Here is a 20,634-nt window from a genome sequence, read left to right on the forward strand (position 1 = left end):
CAGTGGAAATCCTCTCTTTAAGCCCATCCCCTTTCCCTTTGTTTTGGTATTGATATAATCAAAAACAGCACCTTTCTCTCTTTATCTCTCTTATCTGTTAATTATTTGAATTTATTCTGATTTCTTTGTACTGATGTCCCCTGTAAAGAACATCTATAGTTTTTCTCTTCTTGTGTCTGTTTTCTGTTAGGTCTCTGAAAAGCAAAGTTATAAGCTTAGGGATTTGTCCCATGTTCATTTGTTAGTGATGTTAGTAGCACGTTCTTGTGATTGTACACCGCATGAACACTAAAATACTCAATAGAAATTCAGACTGAGAAAACCAACCAATGAGAGACTTTCCGTATTGAGGCAACTCTGTATTCAGTAAAATTTTAAGGAATCAGGTAATCCTTAAATCTACGACTGTAAAATGCTTTGAAATAGGTTGTTCATGAAAACACGGAAAATGCTATACTGTTTCAGTATCTAGGATTTTTGTTCGGGGGGGGGGTTAACAAACAAAACGTATCCAACATTTTTTTTTTGCGTTTTTACTATTTTTACTACGTTTTTACGAGTTGGGCAAACATTATAGTTTAAACCTTCTAACCCCCTAGTTATGGCTTCGGTTTTCGTCTATTTAGTCGCCTAATAGCAACAGACACTTCTGGGCACATATAGGTTTTTTTTTTCTGTATTTATTTCATATTTATTCTTTTTTAATACTGTCCTTAGCTCCTATTAAATTTCATTAAAATTCGTCGCTTTAAGTGGTCATGATTGTTTGGTGGGAAAACTGCTGTCTCGCCTTTTTGCCACTAAATCTCCCTAAATCTGATGAAAGTTTATATGTTAGTCATGCGAAAGTTTTACTTACAAATTTTGTATTCATTGAGCATGCTTACAGATGGGGCTAAATTTATCCATTTTGTCAACTAATTGTGATTAAAATTGAAATGACGTAACTCCGACCTTTTGCAAGAACTAGCAATCCCTTCGGTAAAAATTGGCAATGAATTTGACATTTTTGCAGCTTAGTGCAAAAGACGTTTTCGGGGTGCAAAAGCTTTTATTGATGCTACTACTAACGCCTCAGTGCAGCACCGTGCCGCAATGAGGCCGACACAGCTGCTTACGCTCCGTCTGCCGCGCAATCGGTTCAAAGCTTCCCTCTTTACACCCTCCTAAGAAATCCTAATTTTCTTTCAATAGTTTCTTATGACCTTATTTAATAAAAAAAAACAATCTTTATTTGATGAAAGATGAAGAAACTATGCAAGAAATGCCAGAAATCTCAATATTGTATTTGTTTCATCAAGGCAAAACCAGACGTAACTTTAAGCTGGATTTTCTCAATATCCGACTTAGCCGCCTTTTCTTGGACAAACCAGGCAAATTATTCGCTTTGTACAGTAAAGGGCTCATATTGTAGTTTAGGGTCATTTTTGCAAATTCAAAATAATAAGATTTTCGTACTATTTTAGCGTTATGCTGTTGAAATGCGGAACATGTCTCAGTTTAAGAAGTATAATCACTTTCTGTGTCAAATAATGCAAGCTCGTATAGCGCCTGGACCAAGAGCAGAGGTGCGGTGTCTTGCGCTACAAAAGTGTTTCTCCTTGATTTCTACTTGCAGTACAACTTGGGAAGAAAAAGAAGACATTTTGCAGTCATCCCTGGTGATTCTCGGTAGTTATCGTGCTCTTATTGGCTCACAAACGGTAACTACATGCAAATTTGACTTTTTTTTTTCTTTTCCCTGTAACAGAATGACTATGATAAAAGAGGTTTAGTGTGGATACAATAGTACAAATACTTAGACAGTTACTAATATCTCCTGTTTCTTCTTAAAAAGTAGCAAATACTAAATGCAAATAATACCAATATAATGATTCAGTAGTTATCGAATGATAGTTGTTGTGAATATATACTGCTGCAAGTATGTATAACGAATTTTGATTTACGAATTAGCACTATGAAAGTGTTTCTGAAAACTTTTTTTCTGTTCATTTGGTGTGATTTTCTCTATAGTTTTGTGATTTTATCTATGAGAAACGAACTTTAAAAAGCTCATTCTTGGTCAATGAGCAATCTCAACGAGCTCCTAGAGGACTCTGCATGACCTAAAATAGGTGTTTGGTGTGCAGTTTCACCCTATCCGATTGTAGAACAAAAAAATCATGGTGTTTAATAGAATCGTAGAAAGCTAAGATTTATGTAATGGAATAGTTGTCATTACAAGGGATATTCATTAAGTAACAAGACCGCTGTAGCTCAGATTTGATTTATTTAATCACTTCAAAAATTAGGCCACTTTTCAATGCAGTCCCCAGCAACATTTGTGCATTTTATTGGGTTGATCCCAAAGCAGCTTTAATGTCTGATTTTTAGCTTTTTCATTGGGTCAAGAAAATTTTTTGTGTATATCCTCTTGAAGGCGTCCATACAAATTAAAGTCTGATGGGCAAGGTCAGGGTATTATGAGTGATTTGGAAGTGTCTCCCACCCCTCTTTGTGACTTGTTGCTTGAATTAGCAGTGTCACATGTGTGCCCACATTGTCTTGAAGAAAGGTTAAAACCATAGTCAAGGGTCTGTGAAGATTTGTTTTGAGAGTATATGACTGCATTATTGGTTGTGGATGGATTTTTGATTTTCAAGATGGTCACAGTAGGTGAGCTTTTGTTACTTTTCAGTATACTGTAAGCATGACTTAAACCTGCCATTTGGGATAAAACTTCATGGACTTTTGACTAATGGAGTTATTTTTCTTCTCGCCAACGTGTACCCGCAAATGGCTCTGCTAAATCATGAAACAGGCCAAAAATTGGACTCGGAGATCCCTCTAAATCCTCCATACTGTCATCCATCAGACTTCCATTACTTCTTCCCAATCAGACTTTCAGTTTGGACTGCTTAAACAGACTCTACCCAGAAATATTTTGACTCAACGAAGAAGTTAATAATCAGGTACAAAAAGAGCTTTGAGAACAATCCAAAGAATTATGTACCAAAGGCGCACATGAATTAGAACTCATGACAATTAAATGTCGCGTAAATTACATTTACGTGACATTTAAATGAAATTAAATGACATGTAAATGTTTCCAGGAATTGTGTTGTAAAGTAGCCAGAGTTTGGAATTGGTTAAATAAATAATTCTTTGCTCACTGAATGCCCCTCATATTCGTAACACAACTATGGAGAAAAATAAGAGTGTTTTTTTTTCAGTTAGGTGGTGCCGCCACTCTGCATGGTTTTATGTCATATTTCCATCGGAATTTTGGAAAGGAACGTACAGTTTCCATGGTTTAGGATATCCCAGATTGCCAAGTCTCTCTTTCAGTGATTTTCATTGGGGGGGGGGGAAGGGTAGTTTAGGGTAAAGTGTGCCGTAATAACCCATATACAAATGAAGATCTGAAAGCCAATATTTGCGATACAAATCCGAAATCACACTAAAGGAACTGGTAAAAGTTTGGAAATATGTTGAGATGTGATAATTTGTTTACAGAAGTTCATTGCTAACACTTCTTGTGAACTATTGAATGTTCATGTTGCTATTCAATGCATTGCGTATTTACTACTTTTAAATAAAACCCATAATAATTGTAGTTTGTCTTCCCGTAAATGTTTGCACTCACACCGTACCTCTTTTATCGCAGTCTGTATTGAGTAACCCCCACCCACCCCAAGAAATTGCTTTATATTCAAACACTTATATGTTTCTTTGGACTGATATAAAAAAAGCGTCATTCCATCTATGCTCTATTTTTACAGCAAAAGATGTACAGTTGAATCTTAGTCCAGGTCTGAACTCGTAGAGCTCGAAGTCTTGAGTGAAAAAATTAAAGAGTCCTAGTTGTTTATGTCAAAGTATTCGAATTTAAACCTTAATTATATGTCTTTGCGCTTTTGCTATCGTCATTTTATGCTTGTTACCATAGTTGACTGCTTGCTAATAAGATCGTTGACCACTGTAAGTAACTAAGTAACTGACCTTTTTTTGGGGGGACGGAGTTTTATTTATTTTTTTATTTTTATTATTATTTTTATTTTTTTGTGTTTCAACCGTCAGACTAAAGGTGTAAGTTCAAAAACAGGTAGACTCTGTTAAAGTCTTTAGATATGGGTTTCTATAATCGCTACTGTAGTAGCGGTCATTGTTAAAAAGCACCAAACCCCTCTTTTGATGTTTTCAGTCCGATACCCTGCGTAGCTGAAATTTTATATTTACCTTAAAGTAATTGAATTTCGTTGCTTCAGTGCTAGGGAAATCAATTAGTCTTTTCAGAAGAACTGTGAACCAAATACACCTTAATTTACTTTCCCTTAATATCTCCAGCTTTTACTGGAAATTATCATTGCCATCAAACATATGTCTAAAAGTTGTTTAATGGTCTTACAGATTTATAGTATAATGTTGGGAACTCAAATTTTGGAGGGAATTGTGATATAATGTTTTCTCTCCAAATTGATGATTTATGGTTTCGTTGTTCAGAATGAACTGAAAGTTCAAGAAGTGTGCAATTTAATTTTGCTAATATCGGGAAAATAACCGCTTCTTCAGTCCCCCCCCCTCCGTAGTGATGTGTATTTGTGTGTGTGTGTGTGTGTGCATTTTACTTAAAAAAAAAAGACTGGATAAATTAGCCTTTTTGGAATTAGTGGCTCTTAATTGATTTTTGGGTGATTAGTGTTTGTTACTACATTCTTGACGAAAATATCTCATTCATACATCATGTTACTCTAAGCAAAATGAAGATATCGAGGAGTCTTGGAATTCTTAGGAAGTTTAGACACCAAGATGCATTCTAGAAGTTCTGTTTAACTGTTTAATTCAGTCTTACGTCTCTTATTAGTCTACTGTATGGACGCCGAGCTTTTCTTCCTATTTGAAACCACTCTTCAGGATACTTAATGACACAAGGAATATTATTTTAAAGGAAACGTTTCTGCTACTTAACTTGTTTTGAAGTTGCTTTATCATCTCTCATCTGTGTTTTTCAGTTTATTTCAACTGCATAGCAACATTACCGGCACCCTTAGAGCTCGTTCCTCTCTTGTCTCTAATCAATCAACTATCAATCTAATCAATAATATCAATATCGCAATTCAGGCAATATTTCTATTTCCATTCGCTCTGTCAGTCAGATCGGACTCCAACTCTATATCTGCTAGTCATGCTTTCTCTAATATGCTTTCTGAATCAGCTAAAAGAGTGTCGCTCGTTTAGTACCCTCAGAAAAAAAAAAGCAAAATCATTTTGACTTTCCTTTTTATTTTTTTGCCCCTCCCCTCCCATGAGGTGGATATATCTTGGTCATATTGGAAAAGTATTTTGGTAACATTTACTCTGCGTAGGTCCTCGTTCTGGCTTGGCTAATGGTGGGTAATGAGTAGCGGGCGGAAATTCGTCATTCTTTTTTGTTTTAGGTTTTTGTCATTTGTATTTTTTCTTTTCCTATGCATTCCCCATCACGTAGACTTATGAAGAGAATATGATAGCACATGTTTTTTTTTTTTTTTTTTTTTTTTTTTTTTTTTTTTTTTTTTTTCAAATTTCAATTCTTGGAAGCGTTAGGGAGAAACTAAATATTGTTTTTTGAGTGAAGTTTTATCACCAAAGCTATGAAAAGTCTTGCTTAAGGAGCAGTTCATAGGTTAAAATTAATGTTTACCTTTTTGTTAAGGTTTACGATTCTTGTGCAAGTTTTTAATATCGTAATTTTCTGTACTCCTACAGTTCTTTCCTTCCACATACAACAGGAATTTGGTTATTATTCCATAGCTGAGGAAAATTTATTGCATTTTCTGGGGAAGTATGATGCGTTAAGGTTTTGAGAAAGAACATTTTTGAAGTGGATGGGGGGGATGAGCTTTGGGTAGAAGTATTTGTTTTGGAAATGGGTGTTTTATCATTATTAAGAATCTGTCATGGTTTATTTGTGGGGTATAACCCGCCGTAAGTGTGTTATTTGATAACTTTGTTTGTTTGTATTAGTGTTGTTGAATGGTTTTCTGTACTTTAATCTTTTTCATCAAAGGTTTAAATTGAATTCTTTAATTGTATTTGTATGTTGTTAATTTTATTTGTGTTTTTTGTGCCTATGACCCCGCGGGTATTTTTTGCCTCAAATATTTTTTTTTTTTACCGACGCTTCAAGATAGGAGGAAGGATTCGTGGCCAAATCAGATGAAGGATATATTAGATCGTGCAGGGCTTGGTAATTGTTGGAATGAAGGAAAGGAGATAGGAGGGATGGTAGGGACTGTATCTAGGCTAGTTGCTACTAGGTTAGAGTCTCAGGAAATTCAGATTTGACATGCTGGGAAGGCCGCCTCACCGTAGCTGGGGCAATAAGTGGAGGTCAAGGAGAACTGGGGCCAAGGAATTTACCTAAAAATGTGATTAAGTCTGGAAGATTTAAATTGGGTAATATATGTATGGGGGAATTTATGCCTCTTGGAAAACGGAGGAAATATTTAGGGATGGCTGGACTGAGGAATGGTCCTTACACTTGCCCTATGTGTGAAGAGATGGATGAGTGTTTGCATCACTTTTTAGGGGAATGTAAGGAATTGAGGCAAATACGCCCGGGAGAGGTAGGGATTTTAGAAATTTTGATATATAAGTTATTATTAGATATAAATAATATTGGAATGTTTGTCTGGGTAGGTATGAGGTATCGTGATGATTTTCTGAATAATTACTTTTATTGTTTTTTCAGTTGACGTTTGTTGTATTTTTTTTTTTTTTTTTTTGCTTGTTTTTTTCGTGTCATCATGGCCGAATAGGGCTTTCGTGTGGATAAATTTATCTGTTTATCTATACTATACTATACTATATTTTACTATTTAACTTCATCCATCTATCGCGACCTTATTGCATTTCTTAAATTTGCTTTACTTTATTTTAGTTTGAGGAATTTGCTGCAAATTGTATGAAAATTGTTAAAAAAGGAAGGTTGCTTAGTTTTTAAGCGAGCTTAGATCATTCTCTAAGAAAAAGTGCAACAGCTATTATAGTTCTGGCTGTTGAATTGAATTGCGGAACCAAGGTGGTATAAGTATCTTGTCTACTTGGTGTAACTTTCTTTGTTGTCGAATCGTGTATTTCATAACATATGAAAGGCGTAAACACCATATCTGAGTAGGGTGATCCCTTGTAAAAAACACAAAGATCATATCTAAAAAGCTTAAAAGAATGAAAATATTGAAATACTTTTATTCTATAAAGATTTTTCCTTCTATGGAGTCTATAGTCTATTATATTACTTCCAGGCTTACTTTGTCATCAAAACTAGTAATATGTTGTTTAAACTTGGGAAACATAAATTTTAATCAATATATTTGTCTTAGATTAGGTAGCGTTATAGTACAGGGGGTCTTACAGGTTTAAATAGCCCATATAGTAGATTGTATATTAAATCAATTAGGAGAGGGGCTCTGAAGCAATACATTTTCAGTAACTAGATGAGCAAGAAGTTATGATTGCTTCAAGGCAAATTTTATGCTCACAACATAAACCACGGGGTCTTTTTTTCTTTTTTTTCGTCAAGTGACAAATTTTTTTGTAAAAAGGTAAAGTGATGCTTTATTTCTAATGCACTAGCTGTTTTTCTTTTCTTTCTGCATTAATACCCACCTTGTGTTTTAGGCAATTTTATCCCAGATTGCTTTATGATCTTGCTAATCTTTTAGGTTTTTTTATGCCCCTTTGAGCTAAGTCTATGTTTGGAGGCTATAATAAGAGCACCATTCAAGATATGTGACACCGTCCCTGAATTTTTCTCAATCTTTCTACCTTCATTCAAAGTAAGTATTGGCTCTTGGTCTGTTTTGTGATTTTATGGTTTTGCTCTTTGACTAAGAAAAACTAATTGTGTATATAAAAGAAGTGAATAATAAATAACTGATAAAGATAAAACTAAAAGTAGAAGAATAACGAGGAAAACTAGGTAGGAAAATCACAAAATGACTATGTTTGGGGAAACGGAGGAAAATATAAAGTTTATAACTTAAGCCGTAAGACAGTGAACGTTTCGTCAGTTCATTGTGTTACGGAGGAACACCATTGCTTTCATAGCTTTCAACCGTTCTCGCAATCAACCATCTATAGCTCCTGATTGGTAAGGGTTACTTGCTCAAAAAATTTTTAGAACTAAAATTGCTTTTGTGAATTACTCTGCTGTGAAGTTCTGGTTTGGTAAGTTCCCTAAATTTTGCCTAAGTAAAATGCCATAGCTTCGAAACCAAGCTTTTAAGAAATCAAACAACTTTGAATACTGATAGAATTTAATCTCTTCTAAAAATTAAGCAAAATCACCCCATCTTTTATAAATTTTTTTGGAAACGTCACCATAAATCCTGATTCCAAAACAGAAGTTCCAGCTTCTGTTTCAAAAATCTTTTCAATTTTTTTTTTTTTTATTTTGATGTATTATATTTTGGATATTTAATGCCATGAAAAATATGCAAGGACATATGCACTCTTGTATAACCAAAAATGAACTATGCATTAAGAAACAATTTCTAAAGTTGTCATCGCGCATCGAATCCCTTGACATACTAGTTTTTGTGTTATTTTCAACTTATAATATATATGAGTTCTATTTGAAAATTAATTTTGAAACTATAAATAATGGAAGGAATTTCAAATAGTTAAAAGAAATAACCACTTTTGTTCAGTTTTACAATGTTTAATAACCACAGAAAAACAGTGCACAGTCTTAAAACCGATTGAATAAAAAAAAAAGTTTTTTATAACTGAAAGTAAGGACCAACATTAAACTTAAAACGAACATAAGTTATTATGTTTATGAGGGGGGTCAAGCTCTCCTAAATAACTCGCCCTTCACGCTATTGCTTTAGTACTGAAGAAAAACTTCTTGTTGTTCTAATTAAACGACCCTTTTATTTCAGGAGTCTTTATTAAAAAAATCAGCACACAATTTAAGCTTCAGCATAAAGAGTTAGGTGTTGAAGAGGGGTCAACTCCCTTCATATAAGTAATAATTTCTGTTGGTTTTAAGTTTCAATGTTGCTCCTTACATTCAGTTGAAAGAGCTTGTTTTTTTTCTGTTTTTCTTTTTTAAATAATACAAGAAAATTTGGTCCCACCTCCATGGAAAATCTCCCCCCACACGTAGAGACCCTGGATATTTGCCATGTGGAATGACTAGTTTTTACTCGATGATGACGAATTACCACTTTACATTATAATCAACGCTAAAATGTAACATCTTGAAGCATTAGCCTGAATTTAGTACTTTATTTTAAGAGTTGAGCTGATAAAGAAAAAATTCATAGATATGTACGTGACAGGCAAAATGTTTAACCAAGATGGCGAAAAATATACTAAAAACGCCCTGAATATTTTGGCTTCATGTCCCGAAGCCTTTATCAACGAATAAATAAGGTTTAATATATTCTATTTCTGTATGTTTTAGCTATTCAGTCTAGTTTTTCTTTCGTTTCCTCCTTTGACAAAGTTTCCGGACGTCAACTCAAAACATTCAGGAATTTTCGTTTGTTTCACTGTCTTGATTATGAGCTTTTCCTCTTAATAGTATGTCTGTATATTTTAATTTTATTTGTAAATATAAAAAGGCCTTGCAGTCTAAGAACCTATCGAGTGATTAAGTATACCTTTAGGAATAGTGAAAGTTCCTATTGATTCTTCAAAGTGTGGGAGATGCATTTATAATCTGCCGTCTGAAGGCAATTGAATGAATTGACCAGTTTAGATTTGTTGAACCCATTCAATGCAATTCAGCACGTTGTTTTCTTCGGTTACTTCGCCTGTGTTTCAACACAACACATTGAAATAGAATGTTGTTCTATTGCTATTAAATGTAGAAACGATCGTAGAAAACCTTGGTACTCTTCAAAAACTTGATACTCTTGTTTAGTATGACATCGATACAAAACAAACAAGAAATACAGTTTAGACCACAATTAAAGAAAAACGGTACTTGTATGATATACCCCCTACGTAATATTCTTCTAATATGTTTCTTTGATGCTCAATCCAAATGAAATATACCAAATTAATATCAAAATACAATGCTTTAGAAACACATTTAGACTATATATCCGCACATTTGGAGGAGGGGGTGGGGGGTGGGGACAACTTGAAAATAGCAGGTCTGTGTACCTAATATGTTAGGTACAATTATTCTGCATATTATTTAGTAGGAATTGTTTCCAAACTTTACACTGTCCAAATACTTTACCCACCACCCCCCATCCCCTAATATGCAAATATATAGCCCAAATTATATACATATTCTATCGATTCTGTCACTTCTCTTTTTTTTTGTCTCACGCTAAGCCGAAAGAAACTAACCAAGAAAAATCAGTTCTATAATGCGTCAATGAATGAACAACTTGAGTGACAGGGGGTTTTTCATACAAGTACCGAAAAACAAAAGAGAAAAGGAAATAAAAATTTAAAGGAACATGATAAATTGGGTGGATGTGTATTTATACATTACACTTGTAAAGACATAATACCTCATTGGAGAAGTAAAGACAGGCTACGATTAGAGTTTTAAGAATATGTAATCCTCTCTTTGACTACATATCGTAATTTATCGCAAAATATTGTAGCGAAGCCGCCTAGGTGAAACAAAAGTAGTTTTTGTAGGTTATTTTTTTCCTTTAGTATCGGAGCCAAGTGCAGTTGTAATTGAACGTTTGAAGATGTCTTTTTGCAATTATTGTTCTAAAAAATAAAGAACCTGGAAAAAAACTAGAAGAAGAAAGAGGGGGATATTTTCTTATGAATTAAAAACTTGTCAGTAAATAGATATGAGTAAAATTTACAAAAGCTTAAACGCGCAACCCTATCAGCTCTTTAAATAAGCCTCTTGATAGTCCAATGGGTGTAATTACAACCAAGACATACCAACGAAATAAGGCTGTAATAATACGGAAATTAACTCCATGACTCATTCCCCTACCATGTAATTTCTCTCTGTACGTTGCGAGTCTTACCAAATAAGGCAGGCAGAACTTCTCTTTTATGTATCCATAAATTAAATCTAGGGTAGAGGTTTATATTATTACAAATCTGTCGAACAAGAAAAAAGTGAGTAAAGTTACAATAGTTACTCATATATATATATATATATCTATATATATCTATCTATATAAAAATAAGTTGTCTGTGGATCTGTGGATCGTGGATCAGGTGACGTCATGTTTCGGCTGACGTCATGAAATTAGTTGCCATCATTTTTGCTTTGACGATGCTTAGTATATTGTAAAACACATTAATTTGGTTAATAATATACCATTTAAAACACCAAAATGAACATGCTGGAGTAGTCACTCGGTGAGAGAGGGTGTCAGAACGGAGAATGAAGGTCCCAGGTTCAAATCCTGGTTAGGCTAAAAAAGGTAAAAAACTAAAAACTAAAAAAAAAACTGAAATAACTAAAAAAAGGCAAAAACTACAAAAAAACTAAAAACTAATAAAAAAAATAAAAAAGCTAAAAAACTAAAAAACTGAAAAAACTAAAAAAACTAAAAACTAAAAAAAAAACTTAAAAAAAAGGAAAAAACTGAAAAATAAAAGAGAAAAAGAAAACTAATAAAATTAAGAATAAAAAAAAAAATAAAAAAGATAAAAACTAAAAAAAAAAGTAAAAAGAAAAAACGAAAAAAAACTAAAAAAGCCAAAAAAAGGTAAAAAACAATAAAAAACTAAAAAGAAAAAAAGGAAAAAAACTAAAAAAAATTTTCATCTAAAAAACTAAAAAAAAACTAAAAAAGGTAAAAACTAAAAGAACTAAAAAAGAAAAAAAAAAGAAAAAAAGGAAAAAAACTGAAAAATAAAGGAGAAAAAGAAAACTAAAAAAATATAAATAAAAATAAAAAAACTAAAAAGATAAAAACTTCAAAAAAAACTAAAAAGAAAAAAGAAAAAAACTAAAAAACCTAAAAAAAGGTCAAAACCAATAAAAAAAAAACTAAAAGGGGAACACTGGGACACAAATGACGACCGGGATACTGGGAATATAAATGACGACCGGGACACAGGGAATGTTCAATTAGCAATCACCATCAACAAAGCTCAAGGGCAATCATTAGAATCATGAGGTATAGATCTCAATATGGATTGTTTTTCCCATGGATAATTATATGTTGCATGTTCAAGAGTCGGTAAACCTGACAATCTAAATAAATGACGACACTCAAAGAGAAAGCGACCGGGACAAAAGGAATGTTCGATTAGCAATCAACAAAGCACCGGGACACAGGGAGTATAAATGACGACGACCGGGACACAGGGACAAAACTACAAAGGGGACGCCGGGGTGCACAGGGGGATATATAAATGACGATGGCGACTCAGGGAATGGTCGATTAGCAATCACCATCAACAAAGCTCAAGGGCAATCATTAGAATCATGAGGTATAGATCTGAATACGGATTGTTTTCCCATGGACCATTATATGTTGCATGTTCAAGAGTCGGTAAACCTGACAATCTATTTATATGCACAGACAATGGGACAGCAAAGAATGTTGTATATTCGCAAGTTTTACGTAGTTAAAAACATACATATATATATATATATATATATATATATATATATATATATATATATATATATATATTTATATATATATATATATATATATATATATATATATATATATATATATATATATATATATATATATCTATATTCACAGGTGGGACATAGGGACACAACTACAATGGCGCGTAATGACTTACGCGCGCGGCGGGGCTTGGGGGGGGCGCGAAGCGCCCCCACCAACTAGGTGTTGGGGTGGCGCGAAGCGCCACCCCAACAGCTAGTATATATATATATATATATATATATATATATATATATATATAATAAAGTTGCGAATTTGTATAATTTGAAAATTTTTATTTCTCCAGTGTTGTTTAATCTACCGCTGCTGAATATTTGCTCAATATTTGTTTTTCAGATACTGCATGGGTTTTTGACTAAACATGAAGAAATTGCAGCAGACCGAATGCCTTCTGTTTTGCGATGTTTTAGTATCTTGCTCTCCGCCACTATTTACCGATTTCATCAAGGAAAGAATCTTACAGACACTGAATTGAAGTCAGGCATCATATGTGCAGAAAAGCTTGGAAAGTTAGTTTTTTTTTATACTCAAGTCTTAGAAATTATTTAGTTTAGAAATCCTCATTGGCTGATTTCCTGCATTTTGATGAAAGCAGGATGACAGTGAAGATTTAATAGCATGTTCAATTTAAATTCCAATAACTTATTTCAAAATAATTGAACATTGATAAGTCTAATATTTTTATCGGCCTAATATTTTTTCCTTTAGCATTTATTTTGTGATTTGTTTTTCTTACCTTTTGTTGATAAAATTTTGCATGGGGTAGATGCCCTTGGTGCCTGGTAAAGTTAAGGTAGATACGCTGAATGTTTCTCAGTGGATTTGTCTGTGGATTGCTGTAAGCACCCTTTTGCAATGACTATATATCACACAGTAAGTTTTACAAAAAAAATGGTTGGACCTCAAATCACTATAACGAAAGAGAGAATGATTAGTTATATGTTCTGATGTTGACATTAGATTTGCCTGGTTTACTCGATTTTTAAAGCAGCGACCACAATCCAAACACTTGGATATGGTATTTTGGTTGTGAAGATATGTATAACTTATCGCTTTCTTGTACATATTTCTTCTGTTCGTGTTTGTCAATCATTTGGATCTCCCTCCAAACTCTGGTGTTATATTAGCCGAATAATGTTGAAAGAAGAAGACAAAATAGTAATGTTCAATTGTAATCTTTTACATTTTTCAGTATTGGAGAAGTGATGGCTGATCAAAAGCTTCGATTTCGACGAGTCGCTCCCTACATAATTGCGGAAATGCTGGAGCATTTTCAAAAATTCACACTCTATCCTCTAATAAGAGTAAGACCTTATTTTTTATTATCTCATCTGCTTTATTTTTTCTGTCTTTGCTTTTCTTTTCTGATTTGTTTTTCTGTGTTTTATTGTCACTTCTTTATTTTTCTGTCTGTTCGTTTTTTTTCTCTCTCTAATTGATTTTATATGTAAAGACACAAAATTTTATTCAAATTTGTTGCACAAAAAATACAAACTTAAAATGGTCAAGAGACGTCAGTTTACAGGAAAGGGGGCTGCTCTTGAAAAATCATTGTCTTTTTTTTTAGTCTGAATAAGATAATTTAAATGACAAAAAAAAAAAAAAAAAAAAAAAAAAAAAAAAAAAAAAAAAAAAAAAAAAAAAAAAAAAAAAAAAGAGATCATCTAAATAAACAAATTAATTCAGTCGGGTTTTTCATTAGGTCTAAGCTGTTAATACACTCCTAAGATAATTTCTTTAAATAGTTAGTAATACTGAAAATAAAAAAAAGCAACTGAACATTTTTTTGAGAAGCCACTTGGACGTAGTCTATACCAAAATGTGCTTAAGTGCATTCAACATCTTCAAACGCATAGGTTGACGCAAACAGTTTTGGGAAGTTTATATACAAATAACAAATATTTATCTACAGTTTTATACTTTTTTATATAAATTAATTAAAATTTATATATAAATGACAAATATTTATATACAGTTTTCTACTTTTTTATATAAATTAATTAAAATTTATATACAAGTAACAAATATTTATATACAGTTTTATACTTTTTATATAAATTAATTAAAATTTATATACAAATAACAAATATTTATATACAGTTTTATGCTTTTTTATATAAATTAATTAAAATATATATACAAATAACAAATATTTATATACAGTTTTATGCTTTTTTATATAAATTAATTAAAATATATATACAAATAGCAAATATTTATATACAGTTTTATACTTTTGTATATAAACTAATAAAAATTTATATACAAATAATATTTAAAAACAGTTAAACTATAAAGGATAATTTTTTTAACTTGATTTAGAAAGTAAAGGAATGTTAACTCTAAATTTCGTTTTTCAATAAGGTTTAATGATTCTGGCCATTTCGATCTGAAGTTTTTACGACAAAGGACGCGTCACTATCAAAGATTTTCACCATATAAACATACAAATTTTATTTTGTAAACGAGCTCCATTGATAGCAAAATATCAGTTACAAATAACTTAAAAAGACAATTTTAAAAAATTATCCCCAAATGCTTCAGCTTAAAAATAAATTTTAAATATAAACTGTCAAGTTTTATTAAGCAAGGTAGGTATTTTATCTCAGTGTTATTTGGCAAAGCCGTTAGATATAATCTCATTTCTATTTTATAAGTTATTTGTTGCTTATTTAATTTTTTATTTATAACCCACACATACAAATGTGGAAAGCAGAGTAATAATAACTACACAAAAGAAAATCACGGTCAACAAAAAAAATCGCGTAAGACGATGGTGAGGGGCAAATATCCATGAACCATACCCTAGAATTTATCACATGCCTTAAGCTATGTCTTATGGCTTATATTGAACTTTGAAACAGTATTGGAAGCAGAAAAATTCCACCGAAAGTGGTCTTTCGTCCAAGCTGAAAGACAGAAAAAAAACTTACAAAATTTGGAATAATTTGTCGAAATTCTATTAATCATCGATCCTAAGTATTAGTACAGTATATCGTTCTTTGAATACACCTTGAGTTATGTCATGTCCTGGTAACTCGTGAAACTTTACCCAACCGTGCTGGGTCCCCAGAAAATTACTGCTACTGCTACTGAGAACTTGTGACCAGACCAAATCGCTCGAGGCCAACACAGGTGCACACACTCCTTTTCCCCATAAAGCGAAGTGTTACCAAAAATGTTTAACTATCTCCTTCAACAAGGACTTCTTTTTGAGTATTCCTATTAAATATTTAAATGGTTGTTGTCAAGTTATCCAGTTAAATTATGGGTTAGAGTAAGGACACTTTACGCTTATTTTAATTGAGTTCCGGATTACTAGGTAAATGGTAGACAACAGTAACTTTTTCAATTTGATTTTGTTTACATACTTACTTAATATATTTAGTACCAGGAGGCCAAGTATTTTGGTAAAAAAGGACTGCTTTTTTCATCTCTTTTGCAAACTTTAATTTTATCTTGTTTTATTCACCGTAGAAAATTAAACCATTAGAATTCTGGACGTCTGGGTTTTTGTGATGCCCGTTTATGGGAAAAATAGTTATTCAAAATTCAATTTTCACCGATAAAACGGATTTAAAAAATATCGTGGCCTATCAAGAGGGTTTTTTAGACCGGAAAGCGTCAATGATCTTATTTCAAACAATACTGTTAAAATGACAGCAATCATCGAGCAAAGCTCATTCCCCCTGGTTAACAGATTATTATTGTAATTTTTCAGTAACAATACCTATCATTTAGTGCGATGCAATTAGAAATCCGTGACTTTCTTCACAGCTATCAAACTGGAATGTTTATTTGTAAATGCTCGGTACTAACTGATTTTTCAACTGACAAATTGCTCCTCCTACTTATACTCGAGGCTTTGAACCTTCAGGAGCATGAAATTTCAGTCAGAAGATCATAAATGGAAAACTAGAGGTTGCGAGGAAGGAACGAATTTTCCTAAAGTCTTGGCCTATCTACATCGTTTTTTTACGCCGGAATATGGTAGCATGACAATTTTCAGACATAAATATAATGCCGTTGTTTTCTGAAATGGGTAAAGTTGTGAAATAAAAAAGGAGAAAAATGATATTGCGGATCATTAATATTTGACATAAATGTGACAATTACGTTTTTTTTCGGAAATCCTTTCGATTTTTAAATATACTAAAGTATGGAGAGCCTTAAAAAAAGAGCTAAAGAGAAAATAGATTTTAAATCTCTGGCTTATTTTATTGTTGTTTGAAATGGTATTGGTTATCTTTCACTCTGCACCATTTGGCATGCGAGTTCTTGTTGTTGCGATGATTCTGCTCCTTTTTTCTTCCAGAAAAACTAACTAAATATCACATTTACAGGGAAACTTCGAAAATTCTAGTAAATAATTTTTCATGGTTTGTTTGTAATTTTTTATTTTATTTTTTTCTTTTTTAATGTAGAAAGGAATAAAAACAGGATATGTTTAAGAGCTCAAACGGGTTTGTGAAATTTATCATCACCTTGAAAGTTTTTTTGGCGTATGGATATTTTTTATCCTTTTCTCTAAAGTTTTTTTCAGACGCCTTTTCCACGTGTTTTTAGAAAACAGTAAAAATTATCCCGGTGTAGTTTGATTTTAGCAAGTATTCTCGGAAGGTGGCTTCTTTTCCTTCAGAAGGCTGACAACAACCTTTGCTGAAGATGAATTCAAAGCTGAATTACTGTTACTCATGCTATATACTAAATATTAGCTCATGGAATTGTTACGCTTTCCCAAGCTAATCATCTGAACAAGTGTCGTTTTTCAGATAAGGCTATGATTATCTCGACAAGCAAGCTTTTGCCATTAAGTACTTAATAAATGGATGTGTTTAGAACTTCATATGTTTTTAAAGCGACCTCTGCGTGGACTATTCCTTCTAAGGCATTTATCGGGTTATTCTTTCTATTGGCTAGATCGGGTGTCAAGCCAAAGATGATAGCACTTTCTTGGAAATGTTGTCACATATTCCATTTGCTCTTGATGACGAATAATGAAAAGAAAATGTTTATTCATTTTGAACTTTTTTTTTGTTTATAGTGTTTATTTTTAGGAACAACTAGCTCATGGTGTGTACGGTCTGATGTCAATACTAGACAAACCTGCTGTTTCTCAGCTCCTGGTGACGTTATCTTCAGGTCCGCGTGAAGTGTTCAAAATGGAATATGAAACATATTTAAAGTATCGTAAATACAGTGGTAAAGTGTGAAACGCGCCAAAATAAATGAATCCATTGAATTGTTTTGCTATTTCCCTCTACCTTATTATGTGTATTGTGATCTTTGCATGCACACCTTTTATATCGTATTTATCTTTTTACTGCTTACTTGTACTTGTGGCGGGAATCAGGCGTTTCCACCTCCCCCGGCATCGATGATCTTAGAGACCTTCTTGGACCACGTCTTACGATCTTGTGCCAGCTGCTCTGCAAAAGCGAGCCACTGTGCTGACCATCTGTGACCGAATTTTCTGAAACCCCCGATTGGTTCAAGGTCTGACTTGGCCAGGTTCCACCAGTTCTTCCTCTGTCCTCCTTGGCGTTTCTTCCAGTAGCTAATAGGCTCAACTAGAACTATTTGGCGAGGCAGGTATTCTGGCGGTTTCCGTAATACATGGCCCAACCATTTCAAACGGCGTTCCTTAATAGTGAGCACAACATCTCTCTGAATATTGCACATTCGATGTATATTCGCGTTGGAGATACGGTCACGTAGCTGTACTCTGAGAATTCTTCGCAGACAAGTATGCTCAAACACTTTCAGTGTATTCTCATGCTGTAATTTTACCGACTATGTTTCGCATCCGTAAAGGAGAACGGTGCGGACTAGTGCCATGTAGATTCGAACTTTCGTTTGGACACTGATTTCGCGGCGATTCCATAAGGGTTTCCGAAGGGAGGCAAAGACTGTCTATGCTTTCTGTATTCTCTGTTGGATATGGGCGTCGGAAGATCCGTCAGTACAAAGCTGGGAGCCTAGGTATGTCAAACGGTTGACTTTTTCCAGCTGAGCCTGGTTGACAGTTAGTGAGAATGGTCCTTTGTCGTGGTTAATAGCCATGAATTTCGTTTTCTCTGTGCTGACTTTCCAGACGATCAGGTCTGCCCAGGCCACAACGCTGTCAAGCATGTTTTGGGCTTCTACAGGGTCTGACAGGAAGCCAACATCATCCGCATAATCGAGATCAGTCAGAGAGAGATTCTTTCCAATCTGTTGCTTTCAGTCTCCGTTTGAATTAGTCAGTTTTTGACTCTTCAAGAGCGATGCTCAGCCTATGCTGGGGTGACAGACATTGTCATTTTTATTTTCATTTAAATACTTCTCTTTTTTCATCACAGATGAAGCATTGTGCCAATCAGCTGCACCTTTAAAATGGAGTCGACGCTCATCATAATCAATTATTTTGTGATCCCATTATTATTTGTTTCCATTTTCTTTTTTATTATGTGGCTAGTATAGATAGCTTTTGGCTGTAGCTCTTGATTCCCCAAATTTTCCTGATAGGCTTTTTTCTTCACTGATATCAAATGTTAGGGTAAAAACAAGTGTTTTCTAACAAGTTCTTGGAGGCGTTGGAACCCACCCCCTACCGAATCAATAAATTGCAATATACCACACTTGTGGTGTTTGTGCTCTACAAGTGAGTAGTGGAACAGCAGTGACTAGTTCTAGCTTCATTCTTAACCTTAAGTAATACAAACATTACATTTAAGAAATTGAAAGCTATATTTACAAGCCATAAAACTATAGGAAGCGGTTTCTAGGTATAAGTGTCTGCTTATTCCTCATACGTGTAGTATCCTGTTTCCTAAATCTTTTCTTTTTTGTAATAGGATCCCGCATATTATTTCTTGATGCTTGGTATCAGCTTATCATTTTTTCTTCACTGTTTTAAACCAACAGTTTTAACTGTCTAGATTCCTTTTTTACAATTTTTTTTTAATAACTTAGTAACTTTTTTTAACGTGGTTTTTTCTATCCCTAAAACCTGTGAAAAATCCCTTGAAGAGCTTAACCGAAAAAATGTATTCATAGAAAATAATATTTCACCTTAGTTTATTAAGCTTAAAGTTACTCAGCTTTGTTTAGTTTACATTAATCAGTTTACTTAGAAACGAATCATAGAACGAATCCATGGAAGAAATTTCTCAATATTAACGTAAACGCCTGGCAACCCTGGTCTGGCACATCCTTGTCCACCAGCTATAACTCCTGCTAGTTCAAATCTTCCATGTTTCTCAAGAACCAATGGACCTCCACTGTCTCCCTGCAAGAAAAGATCTCTTATTTTAATCTATCATTTATTAAATAAAAAATGGACTAATACACCCAGTATCTCATGAATGGCTTTGACAAATGATTTATTTTTACCAAAAGGAAAATTTTTAATTTATGAAATATTTTAATCCCATTTATCACCGATGTTACATCAGAAAAACGGAATCCAAGTCCCTTAAATCCTTGCCTACTTGGCCGTCACAGTATTTAATTTCTGTTTCACATGCGTCAGTAAAATTTTTAAAAAGTAATGAGAGTAAACGAACTTATTGTAGACCCATTTTTATGAGGAAGAAAGGAAAAGGGAAGTAGTATAAATTCACATGGATACTCATTCACCTGTAACTCTGCTTTCATGCACACGCATTTGTGTAACAATGGTATGTTTTGGCTCTCGTTATTCTCTTGCTGAAATTCACAAAGAATTTCGATCAACAGTAATTTGAGGCTGGAATAGAGCTCAACTTCGATCAAAGTTTGTGCACAATTCGAAAAAATTCGAACGGCCCATAGGTACAGAACAGTCACGAAACGACAGATATTTTAATTTTAATTAAAATATATATATTTAAATATATATAAAATATATATATTTAAAATATATTTTAATTTTTAACGAACGTTTTTATTAGTAAAAAATATACGTAACTTAAGAATTAACTTGCGTAACAAATTTTTATATTCTTAAATTTTTATTATGTATATGAGGGGGCTTATACCCTCGTTAATACCTCGC

General features: G+C 33.2%; 2 protein-coding genes across 4 annotated transcripts in view; one reads left to right on the forward strand and one right to left on the reverse strand.

Annotated features, from left to right (window-relative positions):
• The window catches only part of LOC136027112 (uncharacterized), a 75,054-nt gene extending 57,195 nt beyond the window's left edge, over positions 1-17,859 (forward strand). Inside the window, exons 10-14 of the mRNA XM_065704057.1 lie at positions 1,467-1,703; positions 7,686-7,799; positions 12,954-13,126; positions 13,810-13,921; positions 17,675-17,859. Of these exons, the coding sequence (XP_065560129.1) occupies positions 1,467-1,703; positions 7,686-7,799; positions 12,954-13,126; positions 13,810-13,921; positions 17,675-17,830 (792 nt within the window). The 3' untranslated portion in view covers positions 17,831-17,859. The remainder of the gene's footprint in view (positions 1-1,466; positions 1,704-7,685; positions 7,800-12,953; positions 13,127-13,809; positions 13,922-17,674) is intronic.
• A 1,800-nt stretch (positions 17,860-19,659) lies between these two features.
• Positions 19,660-20,634, reverse strand: part of LOC136027116 (testisin-like) — a 49,110-nt gene continuing 48,135 nt past the window's right edge. For all 3 annotated transcript variants that reach the window (XM_065704069.1, XM_065704068.1, XM_065704067.1), the window contains exon 5: positions 19,660-19,887. In XM_065704069.1, coding sequence (XP_065560141.1) covers positions 19,729-19,887 — 159 coding nt within the window. In that variant the 3' untranslated portion in view covers positions 19,660-19,728. The remainder of the gene's footprint in view (positions 19,888-20,634) is intronic.

Source organism: Artemia franciscana, chromosome 5 (genome assembly GCF_032884065.1).
Source record: "Artemia franciscana chromosome 5, ASM3288406v1, whole genome shotgun sequence".
In the NCBI taxonomy this organism is placed as follows: Eukaryota; Metazoa; Arthropoda; class Branchiopoda; order Anostraca; family Artemiidae; genus Artemia; species Artemia franciscana.